The sequence below is a fragment of the Colletotrichum orchidophilum genome (assembly GCF_001831195.1).
Source record: "Colletotrichum orchidophilum strain IMI 309357 chromosome Unknown Scaffold_14.1, whole genome shotgun sequence".
Classification (NCBI taxonomy): domain Eukaryota; kingdom Fungi; phylum Ascomycota; class Sordariomycetes; order Glomerellales; family Glomerellaceae; genus Colletotrichum; species Colletotrichum orchidophilum.
This window is the reverse complement of record NW_019172970.1, coordinates 166,789-189,747: the sequence shown is the minus strand read 5'-3', so window position 1 is coordinate 189,747 and position 22,959 is coordinate 166,789. Positions and strand designations below refer to the sequence as shown.

Genomic DNA, 22,959 nt, shown 5'->3' with positions numbered 1-22,959 from the left:
CGAAGAAAAGCGAGAGAATGGAAAAAGCTAAAGGAGAGTTGTGGTATCCTTGGGTGGACGAGGAGGTGGCTATCGCGCGTGGGAATCGGGATGTGCTCGTCGTCGTTGTTGTCGTCGTTTGGTGGTCGGTGATTATTCGCGGCAGCGGTTTGATGCGCAACGCAGATTCGGGGTTGTCGTGGGATGGTCTACAAAATGCGGCAAGGTAGGAGGTAGGTAGGTACGCACACGGATAGATGAGGTGGTCTGCAATGCAATGTTGACTTTCCAGACAAATCACGGTACACAGTAGTCCCCGGACGGGTTGACTTGTCCACGGGTTCCACTTTCACGTCGTTTGGGACCTCTTGTGCAGCATTCCCGCGAGTACAATTGTAGAGGAAACGGCGGGAAAAGGTACCTTGGTCCTTCCCTGAAGTCTGCGAGTTTTACGCGACCAGGCAGGACCCTTGTCGCGACAGCATGTGTCAGGAGGTGTGCTGGCCACTCAAGCTCAGGTACGTAGAGTAGAGGAGTCCCACCCGGGACTACGGGGTCCACTTGATTGGCTGCACCCTCTACGTCTCACCAAATCAAAGCTCCGATCTACCGCGACCATGTCCTCTTATTTTTTTTCCCCCCTTGCCCTTGTGCTGGCAATGCATGCTAGCACGGCTGGCACAAAAAAGAGTAGAGGAGCTCAGACACTCTATCCCGACACGTCCCCGTCCGTACATTTACATGCACCAGGCATAAATCTGCACCAGAGCCCCTTCCCTGTGCATGTCCGCAGATTGGGGCTTGCTGCTGACTACCTTTCCTACCTTACTTCACATGCGCATGTCTTAGGTAATGCAGCCAACGACACGTCCGTTCAGAGACTACAGAGTACGTTTACCCGTGAACACTTCTCCTCTGCCTCACAAAATAAAGACAAACCGTAATAACATTGGATAGTGTTTTTCTCCAATCTCATTCACAAATTCCCCCCATTTTCAGAAAACCCCTTTACCCATTTGGATGCTACCAGTACAAAAATGGCCATCCAATCTGCCACATCAAACGGCCACGCCCGCTATCCTTGGGTCCCCAAAATTGCTCTTCAAGTCGCATGCTAATTAGCAGCGGTCCCTGGTAGCTCGAGCTTGAATTACAGCTTCCCGCCAGCCAGCGCACGTCTTGCCCCACCACCTGAGCACTGCTTTACCTCACTTCGCATTTTTGGCACCTTGAATAGCTTGGGGATCGGCCATCCACGGTCCGACTGCTGAGCAATCAAACAACCTCCATCTCGGTCAACGAATGTTACTTCACGATCTCTCTCCTATTTGACATGTTCAAACCAGCTTTGCCACACACTGTTCGCGGCCTTGATGATGTATGGCTTTACTGGCGCAACTCCTGGCGGCCTGTCGAAATCCATAAGTGGCGGTATCAAACGAGGGTGTCAAAAGGTTGAATGCTTGCTTCAGTCATGTTCGCGATACTTTGCTGGTGCTAGTTCCCACCCAATGCAACCCCAGACTTCCAGAGAGACATAAAGAAAAAGAGAGAAAACTGCCCGGTGACCCTGACCTCTAATGGGACCGACCTTAGAACACAACCAAAAATCGACTCCGCCCCATTCAAACACCTGATTCCATCCTGTTCCACACGTTCGGTACACCGACGGCCATGCTTCCGCGACGCAGAAAGGAAAGCATCGTACAAGCCCCTTCTCAAACCTGTTCCCCAGTCCCGATCCGCCATGCAAGGGTACCCTTTGCTGAATTGTGTTCGTCCAAGACTCTACGTGCCATTGTTGCCAGACCCTTCTGGACCGCCGAGCCTCTCCCGTTGAACCATGACCCGCTGATTGCAAATGTCGATGAACATCTCAAACCTTTCAATGATCTGGTCCTTTTCCACCAATTTCTTCTTCAACTCGTCCACCTCTTTCTGTTTGTCTTCCTTGAACTTGTCAAATTCCTCGCGAGCCTTGGCGAGTTCCTTTCTAAGATCTGCCCGAATCCGCTCCTCCGCCGTAGGGTGTGGTTTACTGTAAATGGCCGGTCTGTTCTCTGCCAACCCCGTGGCCACCTTTTGCGGGTTCCGGTTGATTGCAGCTCTAGCGTTGTAGATGTCGCGAGGAAGGAGGGGGACATGAGGGTTTTCGCCTTGCAGTATCTCCAGTGTCTCGTTTACACTAACCCCTGTCGAAGAGTCAGCGGCTGCTCTTTCTCGTGGTGTTGACTTTGCCGGCTCACCGTTCTCCTTGAGAGCCTTGACGGCGGCCACCATCTTGCTGTCTAACTTGCGAGCTGCCGGGTGGAGGAGCGGGCTTTCGCTAGGTCCGTGGTTGTGCTGCAGATGCTGAGGATCCGGGCGGTATCGAATCGTCCACTGGGTCCGCTGCTCGATGGCAAAGAAACCAAATTGACAGTCGCATTTGCGCGATGACGTCTTGCGCTTGCGGAACTCGGGGCTGACGCGACTCGGGGGTTTGCCCGCCCGGTCACACACGAACAGAACCTTTTTGAGGCCAGGAACTGTCTTCTTGGAGCGGCCGATGACGATTGCGTAACCCACTGATGTGCAGTAAGCAAGAACGCTCTTGTGCACCGCCTCCAAGGTTGGGAAGCTGCCTCCCTCGGGAGGAGCAGACATCATTTCTCCCATTGGCGTCCGTGGAACGAATGGCGCCCCATCGATCATCTTGGGTTCGAGGGAATCGTCAGCCTCGGCCAGGGACGCATCGACCTCCATACTCTCCGCATGGTGATCGCTGGCCTGCGCAGGCGTCTCGGGTCGATTCTGAGCCGTCTGCTGGACCTGTTGCTGGACTGGAGAAGCCTGAGGCACTTGTTGGGCTTGCTGGACTTGCTGGACTTGTTGGGGCACCTGCTGGACTTGAGCAACTTGAGCAACCTGCGGCAGCTGCTGTTGAACTGTCGGAGGTGTGGGCTGTGACAGAGTCTGAGCTTGAGGGGTATGCTGCGGCACGATTGGCTCAGTCTTGATCTGCTGCTGCTGCTGTTGCTGTTGCTGTTGTTGCGCCTGCTGCTGTTGTTGCGCCTGCTGCTGCTGTTGCGCCTGCTGCTGCTGCTGCTGCTGCTGTTGTTGTTGTTGTTGTTGTTGTTGTTGTTGTTGTTGTTGTTGTTGTTGTTGCTGCTGCTGCTGTTGTTGCTGCTGATGGAGACTGTGCTGCTGGCTCAGCTTTTGTTGCTGACTGAGAGACTGCTGGTGTTGTTGTTGCTGCTGTGCCAGGGTTTGCTGTTGACTCAGGCTCTGTTGGTGTTGTTGGTGTTGCTGCTGCTGCTGGTGATGTTGTTGCTGCTGGTGTGCCTGATGTTGCTGGTGTGCCTGGTGCTGCTGATGCTGCTGATGCTGCTGATGTTGATGCTGCTGACCCAGACCCTGCTGCTGGCCGAGGCCCTGCTGTTGACCCAGACTCTGCTGGTGACTCAAGCCCTGCTGCTGGCCGAGGGCAGACTGTTGACCAAGGCCTTGATGTTGTCCCAGGCCTTGCTGCTGGCCGAGAGCCTGTTGATGACTGAGACTTTGCTGGCCTCCCAGGCCCTGTTGTTGACCCAGGCTCTGTTGTTGACCGAGTCCTTGTTGCTGACCGAGGCTATGCTGATTGCCTAGAGGAAGAAACAGGTTAGGGCCGTTCTGAGGCATCTGCTGCCTCTGGGGAGGCCCCCTCTGACGACCGAGGGCTGCGGCATTGGGAACGTGGCTCGGGGGACGCGAGGATCCGTTGACATTGCCATTGACGGGCGTCGGTGTCTGAAAGAGATGATGGGGATATTGAGCCTGGGGCGGCTGCTGAGGCGTGTATGCTTGTTGTTGATAAGGCGACGCGTTGTGAGGGCCTGGCGATGGCTTTTGGGCAGGATTCGCGTGTTGCAGTGGCGGGAAGCCTGGGCCGCCGTGACTTCGTCGGAGGCTACCCGGCTGGGGAAAGGCGAGGCCTGGATGGCTATTCGGACCCGACTGCCCCAGACTCGACATTGTGTCGAGAGAAGGGTGGTCGAAGACTTGATGGAGAGAGGAGGGAGGGAGGCAAGAGGAAAGGAAGGAGCGTGAGGTCGGACGTGTGCGTGTGTGTGAGGGTGAGGGGGGAATCGTTCACCCGCCGAGGCGAGGCGAGGCTTCGGGGGAGAAGGTGTCTGGCGAGGGGTTCGTCAGACTCAGCGGATGACAGTCGCGTGGGTTTCGACGTCGAAGTCGTTCGCTGGAAGTCGTTGAGCCTCCGCTATCGTGACCCAAATCCCAGAGATGCTCAAAAGGATGCAACAAACGAACCCTTGAATGTGGTCTGGGGGTGTCGATAATGCGATGGGGGGGGGAGGGAGAGGCGTGGAGTGTGTGTGGGTTCTGGGAGGTGTGCACAAAAAGAAGGGGGAGAGCAAACATGCGAGGTGTGAAGGGTGGTGTGCGAGGAAGAGAAGGGCGGCGGACATGGAAGAGACCTGGGCGGATGGGGGGGCAATGGGGGAAGGGACGTGGACTTGGACTTTGGACTTGACCGGGCACCGTGTCAAAGGACTGGCGGGAAAGGCCAGAAAGCTAGTGGCAGGAGCACAGAAAGCCAAATTGTGATGGAAGACAGCGAGGACTAGTAGGGGGGCCGGCAAGGGAAGGCCTAAGGTAAAGCTAAAGGGGAGAAATTTTCTGTGGCGCGGGCCATCAGGTTTCCTCGAGGTGCACCCCAACTATTTTTTTTTGGGCGCAGCGAGAAAGGGGCGGGGGGGCGCCGGCCAGACTCAAGGGAAGAGGGTTAGAGTCGAAGCCTGAGGAGTCGAGACTCGAGGGGGAAAACCCCTGGGCTCCCTTGAGGCTTTGCGCCAGCTGGCATGGGATTAGTGAGACGGAACACGTGATTTGACCGCGACGATGATGTCATCAAGAACGGACAGAGCGGCCCCCCCCCCCCCCTTTTTTTTCCTAGTGTTGGCTGCGCCGACTTCTTTTTTAGCCGCCCGTCCAGCGTTCGTCAGCGCGAGAGGGGAAAAACAAAAAATGACAGAAGCCTGAAAGGCAACGTGTTTCGTCAGCATTGGGGGGGGGCAGAACACGAGTAGAAAAAGTTCGGATTAAAAAAATTGCGCGCGTTCAGTCGGTCCAAAGCGCAATCGGAATGAGATGGGAAATCGATGTACATCTGCAATACGGCTAGAGGCTCAAAGATTCATCGCGACTCCCCCTCCACCATAACACCAAAATAGAAAGACAAGAAGAAGGTTGACAGTTAGGTACTGGCGTTCGCCACGTCCAGAACAGAGGCGTGGGACTGGGAAAATGAAGACGACGGGAGCGTCCGGGTAGGAGAGAAGTGTCATTTGAGGCCCCGAAAGTCATTTTGCTGCGGTCGTGCCAGTCGGTACTCGGTGCTGGTTCGACACGGGCTCACTGGTTTGACAGCTGCGCTGGACTTGCTTTTTTCTATTCGCACTCCTGCTGGCTCGGCCGTCAACTCAAAGTACCCAAGGTGAGAGGCCAGATAAAGCTTACCTAAGTCATCGACGAGGCACCAGTGACCACACCTCAACTACCTTAAGGTATCTACCTAAAAGGTAGATTCCGCTTGTACCACCTTTTGCAGGTACAAGCTCCCCAGGGCCCCCAGGCACATTCAGCCAAGAACACATCTGACGCCCACGCCCCCTCCAACTGCCCAGGTCCCCTTCGAAACCCCAAATCTGTGAACAGTACGAGTCGAGAATGATGATTTTAGGTTATGCATGTCATGCCTCTCGTAGGGCCATCACAGAGCGGGCTACGAACGTTGTTTTCACGACAGGTACGAAAAGGTAGCCCCTACCTTGCCTTACCTTGCCTTTCCATTCGCCCCTCGGCCATGGACGCTCCCGCACCCCATGCATCTACGGGGGGTTCGACGGCTCGCTACAGCACCAAGCTCCCCCTGGAAGCCCGCAAATCCAGCCTTACAACCCGCCCCCTGGCACCTGCGAAATAATACCTAGAATCAAGACGGGATAGCGAGAGCTGGATGGCCCGTCTGTGCTTCGCCGTGCTTTTTTAGTGGGTTCCAGTCCTCCGCCAGTCCCAACTCTGGGCCAGGTCCAATCCCTGCCCTGCCCTGCACTGCCAGAAGAGTGGCGTGTCTACACCGACCTCACCGAGGCAATCTACCATGGCCATTTTGCTCGGGTTGCGGATTATCAATGATTGAGGAGCAATCATGTTTGACTTACAGCCGCTAGTACATGTAGAGGTGTATCTCAGTGTCGAGTGAGGGATCATAGAAAGAGTTGCAGAATCATACTGGAATAACTTGATTCATATTCCAGCATGATCAATTCCGTCTCATTATGATCCTTTACCTCCCTTCTTATCGAATATCATTAGTCCAAGTATCAAGGGTATAGAGTACAGTGTCCCGCTCAACACAACTAAACAGAGGAAGAAAGAAAGAAAGAAAGAAGCGAGGCTCTGTTCGCGTAAATGGTATCTTGTCACCCATCCAGTATGCGCCAAAATTCAAAACCCAATCTACCACGCAGACCACTATCGAGGAAAGCAGACCTCAAAATTATTACTCATCTCTCTTTTTCCTTTTGCTCGGTCTCCGCTCCGTCTCGCCGCCGTCGACAAAGTGGCCCTTGTCTTGCTGGTGCTGCTTCAGATTGTCCGGCCGGTTCTTGTACTGGCTCGTGCAACCCGGATACGGGCACTTGTAAATCTTTGGTGGCGCCTTCGAGTGTTGCAGCTTCTTGTGCTTTGCCATGCTGCCCTTGAACCACTGTGGATCGCCTTTTGGTCGGTATCCACAAATATCACAACACTTGTTGGCCTCAGCCTCGACCTTGAGTCCTAAGTGGGAGGGGTGATCTTCTCGCACTTCGGCCGCAGACTCGTCAGGGACGTTTATGGGTAGAGTCTTGGATGGCGGTGGTGTCGGGAAGGCTGGTCCTGCTGTAATCCCGTCATAGAACACAGCCAAGGGATCCGGCAAGCCATTGCTGTCTACCTCCATGTAACCATCAGGCACGGGCGTCGGCATAGGTGGCGTCTCAGTCGTCGTCGGCAGGAAATCCTCCCAAGTCGTCTCGCCTAGGGTTGTTGTCATCCTCATGAATTCGTCGAGGGTTACCTCGCTAGCCATCTTTGAAGGGGCCTGCGCGGCGTGCTTCGTCCTCTCCTTTTCGCAAATTCTGCGAATGATAGACTCCATCAGATCAATAGCGAATGCATAATAGCTTGTTCGCGTGGTAACCCCTATCATAGGATTAGAATAGAGGGTCTCGATTTGTGCCCTAACCTCCGGAACATATTTGTCAAAGTATTTTTGCAACGAGACGCAACCCTGATTACAACGTTAGCATAACACGGAAGGAAATACTCCGATTAATGAGACGTACTTTGCCGGCTTGCATGAGCTCTAGCTCCGCATGCCTGGCGTCTCGGATATTGCCGTCGTCGATGCGCTTCTGGATACGTCTCAACTTTGAATTGAGACCATCGGCGTGAAGGAAGTCGTGGTTGATTTTGCTGCGAATTTCCTTAAAGCTTGCAGCTAGTGCTCCATTCAAGGGAGCCTCATCCTCGAAATGCTGTTTCCAAAGCATTGAGCAGAAGAATTCGCCCGATTGGAGGTCCGCGCTGGGCAGGGAGGCATAGTTCAACTCTGTTTTCTAGGATCAGCATCCGTAAAGCCGCCAGACGGCTTGAGTATACGTACCATCTAAGAAGAAGTGTGCCACCTCCAACATCCTATCCTGTCCAAGTCTAGATGTCGATGGAGCATAGGCTCGCTCCTTTCCCTTCAGGCTCGATGACTGAGAAACTGACTCCTCGGGTTGTTCCAATAAGAAACCGTCTAGCTCACCAGGAGATAGACCTAAGGGCTGCCAGATCGCTGATGCCACTCGAAGATAGTCTGATTGCTCCCACTCAGGGAGCGCTTGGCTGTAAATTGAGGTTTGAGCGAACAGCTCCCTCGAGCGATCCCGAGCACCATCTTCGAGGATGATGAGCGAGAGCGAGTAGGTGAGGTGAACAAAGCAAAGTGTATCGATGCTGGTCGCTGGATGTCTGCCCTCAGACATGCCTTTCAGCGCAGCCAGACCCCTTTCAGCCACTTGTCGTGGTGAAAGATTCCGCAGCTGAGCTACTACAGGATTCTGAGAGAAATGCTGCAGCTTTTCGAGTGATGAGCTGATGTGAGTCTTGAGCGTATCCCACGCCGAAGCGACGAGCGAGTCGGCGCCGATAACACGGACAAACGATGTCTCTTCCGAAAAGTTGGCCAGCGCACGAGGGTCGAATTTCTGCTGAGCAGGAGCGTCGGCCGCTTCAGATAAGGGGCTGACGGGGATTGGTATCTCCAATAAGGGCGCCTGCTGGTCGTAGTCGACGGCTGGAAGTGTTGTGGGAAGAGGCTCTAGTGGAATGTCGTCTGCTGGAAGCTCCGAGATAAAGTCATGCGGCTGCAAGCTACTGTTTGAGTACCGACTCGCACTAGAGCATCCTCTAGAAAGGAATCCACCTGAGCCGCCGTCAGAGGTTGGTGACGTGATGGTCGTCTCGGCAGTCGTCCATGCACCACTGAAGGCAGAAGCAGGCGAAACAAGGTAGCTGGCAGTCGTATCAGTGCTCGCGTTCGATCTGAGTGAATTGCTAGGAGAAAGGTTCTTAGTCCGCGTCGTAAGCTGGTGCTGTTTACGGGAATGGCCAAGGTCGTAAGTATGAAGGGACAATGACGGCCGGTCGACTTTGCCCATTGTGTTCTCGTTCATGTTCATATTGTTCTGTAGGGGCCAGTTGAACGAGAGATCGGGCATGATGGACACGTGTTGGTGGAGGGCTGTCTGAACCAAGCCCGTAGAAGCATGAGGTTGAGTGTCCACAGTGTTATGGTTGGTATTCATCGGTGTGGGCCAGGGGACCTCGACAGAATCAATCTCTAAGATCTCCGATGACGAGGAAAGCTCAACTTGCTGTGGTTGAACGTGCAAGGAGTCGTAGCTCGGGGGTGGTGCCATAGCGACTTGGGATACGTTGTCTAGGCGGAAATCGGGAAGACTCTGGTGGTTCCTTGACTTTTGCCCCAACGAGGAGAAGAAGCTTTTGGCAACGTTCATGATCTTGCGTCTCTTTCCAGGATGGCCGAGGCAGCGTTTACAGTTTCCATCGGTGAACTTCTCAGCCTTGCCACACTCATAACACCAATACTCGCCAGTGCGGAGCTGAGGGCAATCGTAGAGGTGCTCCAACATAGCCGCATGGTCTGGGAACCTTTTGCGACAGCGCAGCATTGGACATTCGAGACGGTCAGCGGCCGTCATCTTTTGGGACTTGTTGCGCTGGACGGCGGCCCACACGATGAATCTGTGTAGAGCGCATTGGTCTGGTGATACGGTGCGAGTACTGCCATTATTTTCTCAGCCCAAGATCTGCGTGGTCAAAGGTGCAGCAAACCTTGAGCGGATAGACTTACACGCATGATGGAGAGGTAGTGGAGTCAATGGAGGAGCGGGATGAGGACACGGAAGTCGAACTCGTGGAGCAAGAGTCCCGTCGTGCGCGGCCGAGACTGAGGCGGGACGAGGTGAGAGCTCGTAGGGCTGACGGTGAAGGGCTCTGATTCAGCGAACGGCGGTCATCTCCGAAAGGCGACAGCGAGGTCTTGGATTCCATGGTACCCCCAAGGTGCTCTCAAGGACGAGTCGAAATCAAAGGACGCAATCGCAAGGAAAGCAACGGTCAGAGAGGGGTCAAACAAGTGAGGACCGATCCGCCACCCATTTTTTTGTTTTATTTGCTATGGGATGGATGAAGCCTGCAAGAGAGTATCAAGGTCGGGTGTCGTAGGACTCTCAGGACTTGGTAGCATCCCTAGGACTTGAGCGGCGGGTCGGGACTGGCTGAAAAAGGTGGCCTCCCCCGGCAGATGTTGTGCGTGGGCCGTGGGAGCGAGCGAGCGAGCGGGCTTACTACGTAGGTGCTTGGTGCTTGGTGCTTGGTGCTTGGTGCTTGCTTGGGTGCTTAGGTCGGAGAGGGGAAAAGACATCCAGTGCGGGTCGGGTGCCATGGAGCGGATGGCAGGGTGATGTAAGCAAGGTGACAGGCCTCCAAGGTGGGAAGAGGAGAGAGGGCGGAGTGAGATTTTGGCTGCGCGTGTTAGCGAAATACTCTATATCATCCTCTGGCTCTAGGTCTAGTATCCGTAGCTTTCGAGTTCGAGTTCGGCTTCATTTGGCAAATTTTCCATTGTTCCTAGGACATAAGACGTGCGACAGTCAAATTGGTTTCTTATTCGTGAATAAAATACGCTTGATTTGATGGCTTCTGTTCCTTTTCCCGCCCACTTGAGTAAGGTCGCCTCTTAGGACTGGCCCTCTTCGGCAGTGTGATCAGCAACGAGGCAGATGGCATAAGTCTTGCAGTATCTGGAAAGAATAGCTACGGGCTCTGCGTCCAGCCAACCACGGCGTTTGCGGCTTACCTGCAGAGGCAGCAAGGCACACAACCGATGACTGGACGGCGAGCCGCTGCTGGTGGGAGAAACGCAACCATGAAGCGTATCCGTAGTCCGTAGAATGCCTTGCTATCCGCCTTGGTTATCCGTACACTAGCACAGACCGTCTGATTGGTCAGAGAACCGATGCTTCAGGCGACACCAGCGGAATGCAGCTGCGGCACGCTGAGGGCTGAGGCAGTCGGGGATTTCCAAACCTGGCCCCGCTGCGAGGCAGTTGCAAGGCAGGTCGGACTATGGAAGTCCTGGGCTAGTCGTGCGATGACATCGTGGATGGTGCGGTGCCGAAGTGCCGCAGCGCCGCAATGCGAGGGTCGTTGTGGCTTTGCACGTTGACTTGGTTATCAACATGAGCTTGACGGAGTTCAGCCACCTGTAGGATGGAATGCCGGCGCAACTCATCCCCCGCCGAATCCCAGTAGAGATGAAGAAGCAACGTGTGCTGATCCAAGAAAGTCTGTCGCCGCGTCGCCGTCATCATCTAGCTGTCTACTTGGGATGGCAATTTGACTTTGCGACTGAAGGCGGGAACTCGCACTTTACTTTTGAACGGCAGGCTCCTTCACAACGGCAGGCAGGCAGGCACGTACGCAGGGAAGCAACGGGAAAGAACCGCTGCCGGCCTGGATGCCTTTCTCATGGGACGATAGCTTGCCTAACTCTTTCTCCGGCAACCATCATGCTAGCAGTCGTCTTTGTCGTCCGTCGTTCAATTTATCCCATCCATGTGCCACGCAACTGGGATTGGCTTGCTGCTTGAACCCTTTCTCGCAGGCCACAAAACTGAGGCGCGAATACCGATGCTCGGTTCGGTCTTCAGCCCCAGGTTCACGATCACGATCACCACGGCAGATACAACGTGCATGTCGCTTCTCTTCCGGGCCATACCGCATACCGGAGGTATGGCAAGCTATCTCTTAGAGGATTGGAAGACACCACCCACTCCCCTAGTCAAAAACAGACAAGTCTCCATTAGAGCCCGTCTGCTAGCGACATTACACGTTCTAGACCACGGAACAGCACCCTCCAACTTGACGCTGAGCTTCAATCATCGATGCGTTACTATCCGTCCGTATACAGTTTTGATACATCCGTTCACCACCACATGGACAGACCTGGTCATGCGATCTGCGCCTGCAGTCCAGCCTGGCAAGCTCGGCAACCTGGGCTGTCCCTCCAAGTGACCCCCACAATCACGTCTTACTATCTTGGTTAAAGGCCATGTGGAAATCTGAAATGCGGCTGGTCGCGTCCATGATTGTCTGCGAGGCAGCAACTCCCGGCCGGCCTCGCCGACCCAATCCGTCGCCCGCCCCAATGCGAAGACTTCATGTCGACATCAGGGGGCGTCATGGTCTCCGCCGCGAATGGCGACATGGAGGGTACGCGTTTCGAAGATCTGTTAGGGGAAAGCGGGCCCCAAATCGGGTGACGTTTGTATGGAGTAGATGCAGTAGGTGCCGCAACTTTCGTTCAAGGAAGCGAGCATCTCACGACACCGGATCAGACAGACCACAAAAAAAGGGAGAAAAAAAAGAGAAGAGAGGCTTCTTCGGGGAAAGGGCGATCGTCAAAGGGGGGCACAGCTGCCACAGCATACGTGCTGCAAAGCTACTGAACCGCTGTTTCAAATATCGGGCATGTGGGCGGATCGCCGGGGTTATGGCATCCCTCGGCCGTTCCTTTGAACCGCATAGCTAAGGATTCATGTTGCAGGGCGGCACAGTCCAATCAGATCCCCCAAAGGACGATAGAGAGAAGATGGGGGCTCAGACATGCGTCAACGGCGGGCCGTTGAGTCGACGAAAATCGAGACTTTGAGATGCCCTCCCTTGGCGAGCAAAGTCTCAACCCGACCACTACACAAAGCGGCTCCCGCGGGCCCTTTGCATAATCACGAGCCAGCTCCTTAAAAGCCCGGGGCGAATGAGAGCACAACTCCAAGCGAACCAAAACATCTTGACTTTGGCTAGTCGCCCTGGGCTTGTCCAGCAGGGAGCCTGGCCCAGATGCGGGGAGTTTGTTTTAGTCGACTTCCAGCTTGCAGAAGTCGGTTACAGATTGATCCTCGACGGGGTTCAGCATCGACTCGAGTACGTCAGCCGTTGCAGACATACTACCAAACCAGCTCCACTCAGAGCCGCGCTGTTAACTCAATCGGCAACAGCTGCACTCTTTACAGAAAGCTTGAGTCTCTATTCGAAAATGCCCTGGAAGGCGGCGGAGGTACGGATACCTTGTGATTTTTGGAAAGATGCCCAGCGACGGTCTCCTTGGTCAACCAGTCTCAAATTCGGACACTGACCAATAGCTCGTCTGCATCGCGACTTATTCGCATTCCTACCCAGTGGTTACACTTCATGCCACACAACGCCAGCAGTCATTAAGCCTGGAAGATGTGTTTCTCCCCTCTCACTTCTGGCTCGCGAAGGGAGTAACGCGCGCCAGAAAGTTCGTCAGATGCAGCAAAGCTTGGTCACTGTCAGCCGGACCTTGCCTCGGGCCCTCGACAGAGATGCGAGGAAGAAGCTGATAGTGATGTATCTCGATGTGTTCGGCCCGAAATTTCCAATGGGTACCGGGTAAAATGAAGCTATTACCTGACCCCGGGCCGCCAGTCCGCTCTGAGACTTTGTTTGCGGCTGATATCTATGGCCTCCAGACGTCCAACAGTTGACGACATGCCATCCCAGATTATCCAATGTCAATGTCTCACCCCCAAATTCAGCAGCAAAGACCTAGAGCTGGCGATGGAAGCTGTCGGTCTGAGTTCACTACTCAAGAGATCAGTTAAGAGACGAGTTCAGAGGCGCCAAAAAACGAAATAGCCATCTGTTTGTAGTCAACTAGTAACGAATGCACAGTCGATGGTTCCAACGATTATTTTCTGTGTTCTGAAAAGCACACATCATTGCTCGCCTTCTACCCTCCCTCACCTCTACCTCAGCCATGAAGCTGAGGAATGCGCATCACATGCATCAATCGTCGTCCGCCCCTCGTTGGGCTGTGAGCTTCATTTCATACATTCCAGACTGGCGAGCAAATGTTTAATATTCATCTGACCTTTCATTCGATGGCCGTGGTCACACAAGCAGGAACTCTCTACGTTATATACAGAAACCTCCCCTGTCGTTGAGAGGCCTTGAGAGTTTACTAGTGTCCAATCTTTCCATTGCTCACCCTCGTTTAGTCACTCGTTCAATAGCAGGCCTGCCAGTCCTCCACTGCTCTTGTCGGTCCCTCGCTCGTCAAGTTCCATTTATTTGCAGGGGTCAGTTCTGGTGCATCTTCCAAGTTCACTCCCACAATGGTTGGACTTAAGCAAGTCGCGGCACTAGCTGCCGCATCCTACACGGCGGCAACCCACGCGAGCGCCATCCCCGATGCTTCCTTTTCCGACCTCGCCGGTTTCGCCGGCGGTGCCCCTCAACCATCGACCCCCGCCAGCCGGCACCGCAGCATCAACAAGCGACAGACGGCCGGCGGCTTCATCGACACCAACGCCGCCCCCATCGTCAGCGACTGCGGCGTGGCGGCGACCTTTAGCCTCAACACTCTCGGTCAGCTCGTCGTAGACGACTTGGTCATCTCCATGAACCCGGGGACGCCCTTCATTCCCCTCCGCCCCATCAGCCCGCCGGGCAGCGTCACCGTCACCTTCAGCCTCAACAACGGCGCGCTGACCTGGGCGAACGCCAACTTCTTTGGCGGCCAGGCCGGGTTCTGCCAGGATCCTTCGGGGCAGGTTTATGCGACGTTTGCTGACCCAAGCGTGTCCTACCCGGCGAATTGTGCACCGGTCCAACTCGGTCCCATCATTGGTGAGTTTCTACTATGCTGATCTTTCTCTTCTTTGGTGTCCCCCTCCACCCTCCCCTTCTTTTTCATTTGCTTTTTTTTTGATTTTATAAAAAGTATAAAAAAAAAAGGAGTAGTAAGACACATGGCCACTAACACCCCGGAAAAGCATCCACATGCCAAAACAGCGGCGGCCTAAGCAGCTCCCTCACCACCTCCGCAACGACCGTGCCCCCGCCGGGCACGACCGTGACCACCCTCGGCAGCACCATCGTCACCACCGGCCCCGGCGGTAATTTGACCACCACAGTCAGCAGCTTCGCCACGACCCTCACCCCGGGTCCCCCCTTTGTGGAACCGACGACGTCGGCCGTGGCCAACGGCACGCTCACACTGCCCCCGGGTCTGTACACGGTAGCCGGTTTCGCGAACCCGGCCGGAGCCGTCTGCTCGATCGTCTCCGAGTCTTGGATCATTGGGGAGACGTCACTGCTTCCCGCGGTTGCTACTTCCAGTGGGATCTAGATGGATAGCGTTTCAATAATCATTAGGATTAGCCGGCTAGGTCTACATGTTACGTACTGATTTGGCAAGGCCCGTGGGTTTGTAGAGGTCACATTAATAAAAGACTTTCAAAAGTCAATAGATGAACTTTAGCTAGCCATTTTGAGTATATTACGACATCGCGCTTTGAACAGATTGTCCCTGGGGATATCAACCTTATCACCTCGGTTTATAGTCTTATTGGCCTCGCGGAGATGATGTGGCACGTCATTGTGCAGGGCCTCTTATCTTGCTTGTTTGAGGTCGCCGTCGCCGTCGCCGTCGCCGTCGCCGTCGCCGTCGCTTTTTTGCAGCGTTGCAGTCTGTTCAAAGATAAGGCAATGAATGCTATGAACGGTCGATCCTCCTTCGGCGGCAGGACAGACTTTAGATATTGGCTCTGGTGGGGGTTTCCGAGCAATGAGACGGCAGGCAAAACTCACAGGAGAGAGACGAAAGGAAAGGGTAGCAACCGCGCGGGTTAGCCGTGATTGGCGCCCGCAAGGATGTTGCTGGTGGTACCATGTAGATGCCTGTGAAGCTCATTCTGGGGGAGGGGAGGGGGTAGGGGGGAAGTCAATTTGGGGTTAGACTTCCCAAGTGCGGACGTCACATCGTGGTGCACATCAGGTAGATAGTACTATGGGATGGCTGGATACCTGGAAGCTGGAATGGTGTGTCGATGTTGGTTGAGACCGACTTCCCCCCGAAAGTATGGATACGGCACGGAGTACGCATCCTACCTCGAGAACTCGAGTCATTGACTGAATCAAATGGACAAACTCTCGCCCCGCAGCCATCACCGTCCGTACTCTGCCGTCAATTTCCCTCGTGCACGGTGAAGATATCCGAGGCTACGCCGGAAAGGATCTCTGAATCAGCAAGAAGCGTGATTCCCCGGGAAAGTACGAACCAAATGAACATGCCCTCCTAGCAAGACATGGCAACAGGGATGGAAGAGAGAGCGAGAGAGTGTGAGCTGGAAGGAGCTGTCCCCAATCAGACATTCTTTTAGTTGTTGACCAGGCATCAAAGCAGTGCTGCTGCAACTTGCCTCACTCGCATCATTGCCCATGTCGAGCCGAGTCGTCAGATTTTCTTCTTCTTACCTCGGCGGCCGGACCAGCCGCTCGCTGCTCTGCGGCCAACCTGCCGGGCATATTCGCTATCAGTTCCAAGACATCCAATCCGATTTAGTCCAATCCCATCACACTCATCCCACCACCCTCAAAATGGCGTTGTCCATCCATCCCCTAAGGAGCCCCAACACCCAACCACCACCAGTCCAGCACCACCTACACGGACGGCTTCGGGGACTTCAGAGTGACGCCAGAGATAGAGCATCTTGCAGAATCGACAATCAGCGACGCAAGGTCTTCGCCAATGCCACCACCCGTTGCCAAGCCCACCATCCGCGCCTACACGTGTACTCCCCGATAAGTCTGATATCCATTGTCGGCGGGGGAGGGAAGGCAAGGGATAGGAAGAGAGAGGGATATGCGAACCTCCCACATTTCATCTCTCATCTCTCAAGAACACGAAGATAAGTACACATTGCATGGCCTGTGCATCGTCAACAGCTCACTCTCGATGGCTTGCCGGCCTAGAGCTGCGACGAATGACGACTCTTCGAAACCGCCAGCTTCAAAGACCATCGCACCTAGACAGGCGCCAAAATAAATTAGACGATGGTTCGGAGAATCAGGGCCTAGGCCATCAAATGGAGACCGGGGAGACCAGGGGACGACTGCTCTACCCTACCCAGGGGGGAGGGGGCAGGCTAGGGAACAAGCCACATCCATGATGCACTGGGTCTCGTTGCGTTGGATCGGATCCTGACACTCAACTCACTGACAAGGACCCCTTCACCAGGCCATGGCCCCACCACCCACTTCGGTCTGGGCAAGGTCACAGTCTCTCAGTCTTTTGAGTCTTTCCCCCCACCACCCACCCCGTCCGTTGGTCCCAGACGCTGGCAGCACGCTCGCCGCCTTGTTTGGGCTTGACAAGCCACGGCGGCGGGCCCGCCAGACATGATTGGCGTTCCCATGGTTCCGCCTTATCGAGCCTGTGAGAAGCCCCGGAGACACGGTGACACGGTGACACGGGGAGGGATCAGAGGGGGGACCCTTATCAAAAATCTGCAAGACGGCAGGTGCGGATTTGCCCTGCTTCTTGCAGTAGCTGTTGCTGCTTGCTGCAATCGTTCCCAGCCCTCCCCAAGTGCCCATCCCATCCCGGCTTCTTTCGTGTCCCAGCAACCCAGCACGCGCGACGCTGGCGCTGGCGCGAGGAGCACGTCGACCAGGGGGGTGTATGTGTGAGGAAAAGAGAGAGAGTGACAGAGAGAGAGAAGTGCGTGTGTGTGTCTTCATGTAACTCTTCCAGATGGACCCAAGTACTGGCGTCAACGCGGAAAGATAGACGAGAGAGAGGAGCCAAGAGACGGCAGAAACAACCAACCAGTGGTGCCATCCGACCCAATGATACGGATGTTAGGGTTGATATGGCGGAAACATGCGGTATACCTCACGTTTAGCTCACCCACATGCATCAAGCCACCAACAAAAAAAAAACCAGCGCAGCAAGAAAGGAGATACATGACACTTCCAGGTTGGGGGTTTTCCAGAAAAGCGAGCAGCAAGACAGCAAGACAGCAGCCCTGGTTCGAGCTGAAGGAGAAGTGACCCAAAGGAGCCAAAGTACCCAAAGTAACTTGGCTGTGCCGTACGTCTAGCGGCGGAGGTACTTCGTTTCGAAGCTTGGTTTGAAGGAGGTTCCCATTCGCACGCGCACACGACGACAATCTTTCTCGTTTTTTCGCTCTCCATGCCCATCCCATGTTCGCAGCTCTCATCCCCGGACCTATCCAGCCCAGGCCTACCACTCCTACTTAACCAAAGTCCACCCACTCTTCAGAAATTTTCTTTTGTCTGCAGATTTTTAAGGTCCCAAGCCATTTTCTTTTTCATTTCCCACTTATTAGTCTTCCCATCTTGTTGGACGAAGGACGGGGGGGTCGAGGAACCAAAACTAGAAGACCCTTCTTACTCTCTATTTAATCCTTTCAGTTCCATTCCGCTTCTTCCCTCCCCCTAGATATTCCTCTAAACAGCCTCTTCACCAGCCACTTTGGGACGGGATCCCCGACGACGGGTGCGCGGGCGATTCATCTTGCCTGTCTGTGTGCAAGTCCAACGGCCGATACAAACCAACAGACAAGTCCCAAGTCCAAGACCAGGCCCCACAGACCTTGACCAGACCAACCTTACCGGCGATAACTACTAATACCCAACGGCATAACGCAACGGCCACCAAAATACACTGTTCCCTGGACATTCCAGCCACCATCAACGCCAAAGACACAAACGAACGACGTATTTGGGATCTTTTGGACGACCTGGCCATCGGAGGATATATAGACGATAGACGAACCCATCGACTCATGCTGCAACCCCTCCTACCGTGACAGGGTCCTCTCAGTCTTCCGTCACTTTTCGACCTCACGAGACCAGCATCCATCTTGAGCTTCGGCAAAGCCCTGTCGTATGCTGTGTCTTCCCGCCTGGCGCTTACCATCGTCTGTCGCCAGCTGCCGCCACTAAGAATTCAACCAGCCCCGACCCTCCCATTTCCAACCACCCCGACCCGGCGTCTTTATTCCCAGTTGTCAGCGGTTCTCACTAGCAGTGAGAGCACGCCTGCCAGGACGTATCCTTACAATTGCCCGCCTAAGCGACTTTTTCTCCTTCCAGGACCGGACAGAGAGCAAACAAACCGGGTCGCGAACTCGACTAGACCAACGGGCCAATAAGATGGATTCACCACACCACATGGGCATCCGCGAGCTCAACGTGAGTAACTGGCATTCTCACAATGCCCTTACCGATACCTTCAACCATGCAGTCCCCGCCATCAAGACAAGCGCAGGTAAGAACTAGCACGATTTCTAATTTCTAATATTTTACACTCTTCCCCCCCTGTCTATCTGTCCTGCGGCTCTTTTTCTTTGTCTTGGCCACCTGTTCTTCAACGTCAGTCCTTTCCCTCTCTTCTTGGCATTCTAGTCAAACCTCACCTCGTACTCGTCTCTTTGACAACTCACTCACCCGTCCACCCAAAACCCCCAACATATCGTCATCAAGTTCATCCAATCTCAAATCCAACGCTCTGGCAGGGCCATTTGGGGATCTGGCTTCTTCAAAACGTGCAACAAAAGCGCCGAAAGTTTCGGCCACGTTCACGGCTATCGGCCCCCCCGGTGAATCTAGACCAATCCAGAAGAGGACGTGGAACACAAAAATCTCATCTCAACTATTGACAAACTTTTCATCCTGTCTGTTACAACCTCGCAACTCACTCCACATGACCGCATCTCACTTGGCTCTTCACTTGGCTCCGATCAAAGCTCTCAACTTGGGCCCGACATCACGACGAAATTACTGACTTGTCTGTCTAGCCTTCTTCACATTTCTTCGCGCTAACTTGGTTCTGAACCCTTCCGCCATGTCGTCCAACACAAACACGCCCGTCCTTCAGCCGACGGTGGCTCCCAACAGTACCCATCGCCCGGCAGCACCATCTCCATTGGCAACATCCCAGACCCTCGACCCCCTCGACGATATTCCCCCCTTGTCGCTCGAAATTCTATCCACCCGCGAGGACAAGGCTGAGGCCCTCCATCTCGTGGCGGATTCCATTGCCCAGCAGCGCCAACAGGCGGCCTACTCACTCGTCTTCCACCCTGTGCCGCTTGCAGGCCTCACATTGACCCTTGGCGTCGCCTACCAGTACTCCTACGCCCGCCAAGGCGACATTGGCTTGGCCTTCACCCTCTTCATTGGCATTATAATGACCTACCTCCTCGCAATCCGCTGGGCAACGAGCGGCTTCCTGCCTCTCGCCGAACAAATGTCGTGGTCCTTCATCCGACCCCACCCCGATGCTTCCGCCGATGAGGAGGACCTCGTCTTGGGCACCCGCTTTGGCAACGAACTCGTCGGCACCTTGGTCCTGCATCTCGAGCCCGCGAGCCCCGCCGTCGCCTCGACCTTTAGCAGCAGACGCCGCAACAAGGCCTCCAGCTTCCGAGGCGGCAAGGGCATCATCCGCGCCTGGACGACAAAGCTCCGCTACCGTGGCAAGGGCGTCGGCACCGACATGCTCGATGAGGCCGTCCGCATCACCCGCGAGCGGTGCGGCAAGGACGCCGAGGTCGGCTTCGCGCTCGAGCATGCGAATAGCCGCATGGTCATGCCCGAATTCTTCAACGGCGTGTTTAGGAAGCGCGAGCGCTGGGCCGCCAAGACGCTCGACGGCGTGCTGGCTGAGCGGGAGCTCACCAGGAAGAAGAGGTGAAGACCTTCGTCGTCCCTAACCAGCTAAAATAACAGACATTTGTTCTATCTCGTACTGCTACAATTTATTTGCAACTTTTTTTATTGGCTTTATCGCCCCGTTCTTGGGCATCTGGCGGCGATGGACTGGAAATTGATTATTTATACCCTAGAGCCTTGGAAAGCGCCGACGGTTTCAATTGCATGCCGCCGTCTTCCTGTGGCATCTTTCTTTTTCAACGTCTTATTCAAACGATACCCCTCGTTATCAAACGGATTTTTACTGGCGCCTCGGTGGCGATTATACAGTTTTTGTATAGAAAGAAAAAAATTGCGGAAGAACTATTGTGATATCCCCCTTCTACATAGGGTGCGGAAACGCGGACACAAATCAAGATACCACCAGAAGTGTGGCTTGGAGGGGGAAATGGATTTTTACATTGAAATCAAGAACCTTCTTTCACTGTCTGCCTAATATGGCCCCTTCCTTTGGCAACACATGAACGTGTTCTTCACAACCAATATCATATCTAGTATGCGAAACGTGTCGTTGAAATCCTCTCGGTCATTTCATAGTGCCATGTATTTGTCAAGCCCCTAGTCAGAGACCTGCTCGCCTTTCCACAGCGTGTTTGGTTACGATTGCTGTAACAGTTGAGGCTCGCTTTGTCCTCGCATCTACCCCCTGCGTCCCAAGAGTCCAAGCCGGCGCACCGTGAGATTCTTTTGCTGCTCGTATAGCACTATCTTCATGGCTCCGATTATGCGTATTTCGTCGTTCCAACATGTACGGAATCATTCCTTTCTCGTCCCCGAGATACGATATCCGGACGATATCCCCCAGTTCTTTCCATTTTTCTGCGTAGTCGAATGATTCCCCTCCCCCCTGTCGAATTTGGAGGACGACTATTCTCGCGTTCCCACATCTATGGGGAACCCCTACTATTCATGATCCTGTCTTGTAGGGTACGGCCCCACGAGAGGATGAATCCATACAGAAGCACGCGTAGTTTCCGCTTCCATTCCCATGACACCTTTTTTTTTTTTTTTTTGGACATGTTCGCTCAACCGTAACGCAGGACATGCCCTATAATCCGTTGACGGAAAAAAAGGGGCGGTGAAGGAGGGCTTGAAGAATCCTGCGCGCTTTCCGACGGTCGATATCCTTTTTGGCGTTTTAGCCAACCCAGCTTTGCCTTTGCCCTCTTGACGTGGAGCAAGTAGAAGATGCTCAGTCATGATGCGCTGCTGCCTTGCGCGACTTTGGCTCGACAAACGTATCCGGGTCGAAGCCGTAGATCGGTTTGCCCTTGCGGCGGAGAGCATGGAGGACCTAGGGGAATGACATTAGACCCCGTCATTCCAGGAAAGGCTGGAAGCCCACCGCATGGAACTGGGGAGGAGGAGGAGGAAGTTTGGGGGTTAAGGCCGGCCATTCAGACTCACGTCGTGGATAGTAATGGTTTTCGCTTTCCGATGCTCTGTGTACGTGACGCAGTCCCTCAAGACCTATGTTGGAGTCCGTTAGACTGTCGGTCGAGGACATCAAGGGGTGGGCGAGGGAATAACTGACAGACTCGAGCCAGCTCTTCAGAGCTTCGCGGGCGTCGTCGTAGATCATGGCCGAGATACGCTTGACTCCACCCCGGCGAGCGAGACGGCTGCGAAAAGTGAGTGGTTAGAATTATACCGGTTTTCTAGAAGCAAGAAATGAGGTAGGTTGGATATAGGAATTATAGAGGGGCGAGCGTAGGTGGGGTGAGTAAGGCAGGTAATATAGAAAGATGATGTGGGTGAGATGAGACTGAAAGAAGGAGTAGCTGCTCGACTCAAGTTCCCTTTACTGCCCTGATCTCAGGCAAGACGAGGCTACCCGCCTCGCCCAGGTGTACCAAAGAAATTCATACAATAAGAGAACTTTCATTAACAAGTCAAATCCGAACGTACCGAATAGCAGGCTTAGCTTAAGAAGACCGTACAGGTCAGCTAATCATCTTCACAGTGTATTCGTCGTCAACAGAGTCAAAGTTTTACGTACTAATCCCCCGGATACAATCCTTCATGATTTTTCTACTCTCTTGGTCAGTAAGCCCAATCCCACCTGACGACAAGTGAACAAACTGATGGGGAAAAATAGGCCCTACCGGTGTCGCTTCGCACCCGTGCCCGCGTTGAGCAGGACCGTTTTGGACTTCCCGCCCATGGGCATCACCCTGGACGCAGTACCGCGCTTGCCTCCGCCGCTGCTGGCGCCCGGGCCGCCACGGTACGCAGTCATGGGCGGCATCTTGAATGATGTAGTTCGCGGAACACCCCCGGGTTAGGGAGGTTGTTTGGGTTGTTGTCGGTTCGGGTTGTCGCAACCTGTCTAAGGTAGAGGCACTTCGTGGTGATGGGTGGTGCACGAGCGGGGCTTGTTGTGGTGACCGTGGGAGGGATGCTCTTGAGCAGGCCGGAGCACCTCGGCGTCTCAGCACCTGATGTAGGGGAGCTGTACCTTGAGGTATCTTACCTTAGGCTGGGTGTTTCGAGGCACCCACCTACCAGTCTTGAGAGCTCAAGGGGCTTTACGCACCTCAGACGCAGGCAGTAAGCGCTCCTGCCTAATCAGTCTTATCGGACCGGCTTGGCCTGTGCTGCGCTGCCCCGTGCCAAAACACCGTAGAAAGGCGTGGCAGACACTGTACGAACCCCCCCTGTTGCGTCGCGGGAGCAGGGAACTTGCAGGCGAAAGGTTTGTCATATGTCTTGTTTCAAGAGAGAACTCAGAAGTCGGGGTCGGGGTCTACGTAATGCCCCAGCTTTTGAGGGGACTGA

At 54.4% G+C, this 22,959-nt stretch overlaps 5 protein-coding genes across 5 annotated transcripts; 2 read left to right on the top strand and 3 right to left on the bottom strand.

Moving 5' to 3' along the window:
- Positions 1-1,767: 1,767 nt before the first annotated feature.
- Positions 1,768-3,972, bottom strand: CORC01_02471 (uncharacterized protein; the record flags this gene model as incomplete). Its single annotated transcript, XM_022614121.1, has 2 exons — positions 1,768-2,171; positions 2,226-3,972. 2 exons carry the CDS (start codon positions 3,970-3,972, stop codon positions 1,768-1,770), a joined length of 2,151 nt encoding a protein of 716 aa, XP_022479333.1.
- A 2,548-nt stretch (positions 3,973-6,520) lies between these two features.
- CORC01_02470 (uncharacterized protein) lies at positions 6,521-9,624 on the bottom strand (the record flags this gene model as incomplete). The annotated part of the gene is made up of 4 exons (XM_022614120.1): positions 6,521-7,291; positions 7,347-7,612; positions 7,667-9,354; positions 9,425-9,624. 4 exons carry the CDS (start codon positions 9,622-9,624, stop codon positions 6,521-6,523), a joined length of 2,925 nt encoding a protein of 974 aa, XP_022479332.1.
- A 4,148-nt stretch (positions 9,625-13,772) lies between these two features.
- Positions 13,773-14,788, top strand: CORC01_02469 (uncharacterized protein; the record flags this gene model as incomplete). Its single annotated transcript, XM_022614119.1, has 2 exons — positions 13,773-14,286; positions 14,433-14,788. 2 exons carry the CDS (start codon positions 13,773-13,775, stop codon positions 14,786-14,788), a joined length of 870 nt encoding a protein of 289 aa, XP_022479331.1.
- A 3,833-nt stretch (positions 14,789-18,621) lies between these two features.
- CORC01_02468 (acetyltransferase) lies at positions 18,622-20,164 on the top strand (the record flags this gene model as incomplete). Its single annotated transcript, XM_022614118.1, has 2 exons — positions 18,622-18,736; positions 19,266-20,164. 2 exons carry the CDS (start codon positions 18,622-18,624, stop codon positions 20,162-20,164), a joined length of 1,014 nt encoding a protein of 337 aa, XP_022479330.1.
- Positions 20,165-21,373: 1,209 nt separating this feature from the next.
- Positions 21,374-22,429, bottom strand: CORC01_02467 (histone H4; the record flags this gene model as incomplete). The annotated part of the gene is made up of 4 exons (XM_022614117.1): positions 21,374-21,475; positions 21,589-21,651; positions 21,716-21,803; positions 22,287-22,429. 4 exons carry the CDS (start codon positions 22,427-22,429, stop codon positions 21,374-21,376), a joined length of 396 nt encoding a protein of 131 aa, XP_022479329.1.
- Between the last annotated feature and the right edge of the window lie 530 nt (positions 22,430-22,959).